This window comes from Ochlerotatus camptorhynchus, unplaced genomic scaffold (genome assembly GCF_037179485.1).
Source record: "Ochlerotatus camptorhynchus isolate MF236.1 unplaced genomic scaffold, CSIRO-AGI_Acam_v1.1 ptg000274l, whole genome shotgun sequence".
Lineage (NCBI taxonomy): Eukaryota > Metazoa > Arthropoda > Insecta > Diptera > Culicidae > Ochlerotatus > Ochlerotatus camptorhynchus.
Window position 1 is genome coordinate 6481392 of NW_027040763.1, and position 4765 is coordinate 6486156.

General features: G+C 45.1%; 1 protein-coding gene across 1 annotated transcript; it reads right to left on the reverse strand.

The window, feature by feature from the left end:
- Positions 1–2565: 2565 nt before the first annotated feature.
- LOC135705816 (hybrid signal transduction histidine kinase L-like) lies at positions 2566–3633 on the reverse strand. Its single transcript, XM_065227667.1, has 2 exons — positions 3628–3633; positions 2566–3566 (listed from the first exon to the last, which is right to left on the reverse strand). Exons 1-2 carry the CDS (start codon positions 3631–3633, stop codon positions 2667–2669), a joined length of 906 nt encoding a protein of 301 aa, XP_065083739.1. The 3' UTR covers positions 2566–2666.
- Positions 3634–4765: the final 1132 nt, after the last annotated feature.

The window sequence follows — 4765 nt, forward strand, 5'->3', positions numbered from 1 at the left end:
CAGACAGACAGACAGACAGACAGACAGACAGACAGACAGACAGACAGACAGACAGACAGACAGACAGACAGACAGACAGACAGACAGACAGACAGACAGACAGACAGACAGACAGACAGACAGACAGACAGACAGACAGACAGACAGACAGACAGACAGACAGACAGACAGACAGACAGACAGACAGACAGACAGACAGACAGACAGACAGACAGACAGACAGACAGACAGACAGACAGACAGACAGACAGACAGACAGACAGACAGACAGACTGTCTGTCAGACAGACAGACAGACAGACAGACAGACAGACAGACAGACAGACAGACAGACAGACAGACAGACAGACAGACAGACAGACAGACAGACAGACAGACAGACAGACAGACAGACAGACAGACAGACAGACAGACAGACAGACAGACAGACAGACAGACAGACAGACAGACAGACAGACAGACAGACAGACAGACAGACAGACAGACAGACAGACAGACAGACAGACAGACAGACAGACAGACAGACAGACAGACAGACAGACAGACAGACAGACAGACAGACAGACAGACAGACAGACAGACAGACAGACAGACAGACAGACAGACAGACAGACAGACAGACAGACAGACAGACAGACAGACAGACAGACAGACAGACAGACAGACAGACAGACAGACAGACAGACAGACAGACAGACAGACAGACAGACAGACAGACAGACAGACAGACAGACAGACAGACAGACAGACAGACAGACAGACAGACAGACAGACAGACAGACAGACAGACAGACAGACAGACAGACAGACAGACAGACAGACAGACAGACAGACTGTCTGTCAGACAGACAGACAGACAGACAGACAGACAGACAGACAGACAGACAGACAGACAGACAGACAGACAGACAGACAGACAGACAGACAGACAGACAGACAGACAGACAGACAGACAGACAGACAGACAGACAGACAGACAGACAGACAGACAGACAGACAGACAGACAGACAGACAGACAGACAGACAGACAGACAGACAGACAGACAGACAGACAGACAGACAGACAGACAGACAGACAGACAGACAGACAGACAGACAGACAGACAGACAGACAGACAGACAGACAGACAGACAGACAGACAGACAGACAGACAGACAGACAGACAGACAGACAGACAGACAGACAGACAGACAGACAGACAGACAGACAGACAGACAGACAGACAGACAGACAGACAGACAGACAGACAGACAGACAGACAGACAGACAGACAGACAGACAGACAGACAGACAGACAGACAGACAGACAGACAGACAGACAGACAGACAGACAGACAGACAGACAGACTGTCTGTCAGACAGACAGACAGACAGACAGACAGACAGACAGACAGACAGACAGACAGACAGACAGACAGACAGACAGACAGACAGACAGACAGACAGACAGACAGACAGACAGACAGACAGACAGACAGACAGACAGACAGACAGACAGACAGACAGACAGACAGACAGACAGACAGACAGACAGACAGACAGACAGACAGACAGACAGACAGACAGACAGACAGACAGACAGACAGACAGACGAGGAGCGGACTGGCTGATTTTGAGCCAAACAAACTGTCAAAACCAGAGCTAATCCAGCAGCACCTATCTTGAATGCATTGGCAGTGCTGCTAGAAACCACTAAGGCACAGGTTGCCAAGGAAGTTTGTTTTCAATCTGCTCCTTATTTATACTAGACCCTCTTTTATTTCTATCATTTTCCAGGATTATTTCTGGCACAAGTAGTGGCTGTGCATGCAGACTAGACTAGACACGTAGCTCAAAAACCCGAACCTTTCCCATGGTAATGATGTTGGGAATCGTTCAATCTACTGTTTCCCGTGTCATACAACGTTTTTGACAACGTTTCACCTTCGATCGTAAGATTCTGAAAATGGAGCACCCCTTCCTTCCATCAACTACTATACCATGGATTCTAAAAACTTTCATTCCCCAAAAACAGATGGTAAACAATGTAAAATCAAATGAACTTACGCGTATATGACGCTGGGTCTCTCCCACCATTCCAAAGTCTCTTTTTGGGGTAAAAAATCCTGGAAATAGAGTATTTGGACCTGATCAACGATCCGCCAACAAAGGAAATCTGCACCAATCAACCTACCTTCATTTTGTACCAACCCAATATACAACACGTGTCGAAATCTGTCCCCTACAACTGAATCTCTCAGCAAAACACTTCTCGAAAGCAAACAACCCGCACAACCCAGCAGCACTGATATCAATCTTTCACTCTGCAATATTTCCCCTCAACAGACGCAACCAACTGACAGCTATAGGATCCTATAAATTAGAGCAATCGCCTACTACACTAAGGATTTCAAATCCACTCGATCTCGTATGAGCACATTGCATTCGGAATCGGTTTACAACATTTGTAAAGCTTGAATTTGCATATGCATTGGATTCGAACACAATTAAAGCCCTTAATTGGCATTTGTGTAATTGAGCAACATCAGTAGCGGAGTCAGTGGGCAAAAGAAAACAGATTTAAGCACTTTTCAACACATTTTCGATTTATTACAACTAGTCAACAATTCGTCGATTTACGTATGCATGTCACAATCACTCCAAAGTGGTTCTCGTTTCGGTGTCATTACCAGCTTCCACCGGGGTTCACGAACTTGTGCGAAACCGTATGTCCCGGCAGTGGGGCAATGTGGATCGATCCGGGTGTGATGGCAACGTACTTGGCGACCGAATGTGGCACTTTGGCGATATCGTGCGAGGGCTGGTGGTGGTGGCGGTGCGAGTGTTGGTTGTTGTTCCATGGGTTCCATTTGGCTACATTGTTGTTGTAGACGGCCACGGGTGCTTGGGTGGGTTTGGAGAACGGTGCTGGAGCAGTGAAGACATTAGCGGCGGGCATAAATGGGACTGGAGCGATCATAACTGGAGCAACAGGAGCGGCTGGCCAGTACGTGTTGTACCGGTTGACGTTGGAGAACGACGTTGCCCAATCGGGATGAGTTACCTGAACGGCAACGGATGATGGAGCGTTGTGGTTTTGATAATGACCTTGCTGCTGATGCTGTTCTTGATGGTGATGATGCTGTTGCTGATAGCCCTGATTATTGCTGCCATGCTGTTCTGGAGCGTAATAGGAACTTTGCTGGGCGACGTCGATCTGTTGATCAGGCTGATACTGCTGCTGATCTTGCTGACAGTTCTGGCTATTGGTGCCATGCTGAACTGTAGCGTAGGAAGTTTGCTGAGCGACGTCGATCTGTTGATGAGGCTGATACTGCTGCTGTTCTTGCTGATATGCCTGATTATTGTTGCCATGCTGCACTTCTGTATAATAGGAACTTTGCTGAGGGACATGAATCGGTTGATTAGGATCTGCAGCTGGTCTCCATGCGTTTTCCTTCACCCACGGAGCGTTAAAGTTATTCGAGGTATGATGTTCAACCGGAGGTTGAAGATGCGAATTGGGCTGCTGGATTGACACGTCACCTGCCACAGCTGCTACTAGAGCAAGAACCGCCACGAATGCCTTATAAACAAATTCAAATCATTAGAATTTCATCTACCTTCTGCAATCCACAGAAAACTACCTTCATTTTCCAAAAAAAAACCCTAAAATTGTTCCACCACAACCCTGCTACCAAACACTAGACCACACTGCACTGCCGAAAGATCAAACAAGCTATAATTGATGACACCCTCTGAAGCCACCTTTTATAGTGAACCCACCGTATCAGTGATAACACCGACAAAATTCGACCTCTACCCGGGTATCAGAAAGGGTACCCATGCGTTGAAGGATTCGTTGGCAATTTTCCGAAAGAAGTACGACGAAGACAGTTGCCTCGTCAAATTTTCTCCCTCATTGAAAACCAAATTTTTTTTTCGTCGTCGTCGTCTCGTTTTCACGGCTCTGGTGTCTGCTAGGTGCAGTGATGCAGTAAAGCAACCTCCGCGTGTCGTTTGATGAGATTTTCCAAGACCGAAGATGTAACTGCAGGTATCAAGAGAGATAATGCGCGGGTGCAATCGAATCGAAACCTGCCTGCATCCAACGTTAGGTAAGGTTCAGTCAAGGAGATTGATTGTCGTGGTGAACAAGTAAATGTTTGGCTGTATCGTTTTCTGAAAATTTGTAGTGAATTTAATCTGGTGAGGATTTTCAATTAGAGTGGTGAGTTATTTTAAATAACAGGTGATAAGAATAGACACGATATGTGTTAACGTTTGCGTCCATAATGGAATACCTCTACGGAGAGAAAGATTTGAAAATACGGTGAAAATCTGATTTTTCAAAACACGTAGATTTTTCGTTTCTTGAGCCTACTTTAAGTTAATTTCCGAGAATCCAGATGTTTGACCTGTGCATGTTTTCTTCAAATTTTTTTTTTTTTTTTGTTAATTACTTTATTTGTACAGGCTCAATCGAATAAACTTTACAGAGCCAAGTTATCATTTTCTTTATACATTATGAATGTCTTAAATCTAAAATTAAAGGATTGGAACCGATTACTCGCGGTCTTCTCGAGGTTATTGGATGACAATTGTTTGGATCGGGAGAGGGAAAAGGAGATTTGGAATATGATTCTAAAATTTCACTATTTCTAAAACATATACTTAATCCTATCGACGTTATATCAACTCTGTAATTATACAATTATTACAGAAACAAATCTACAAAAAAAAAAAAATACACACACACATACAAAACACAAACTAAACACAAGG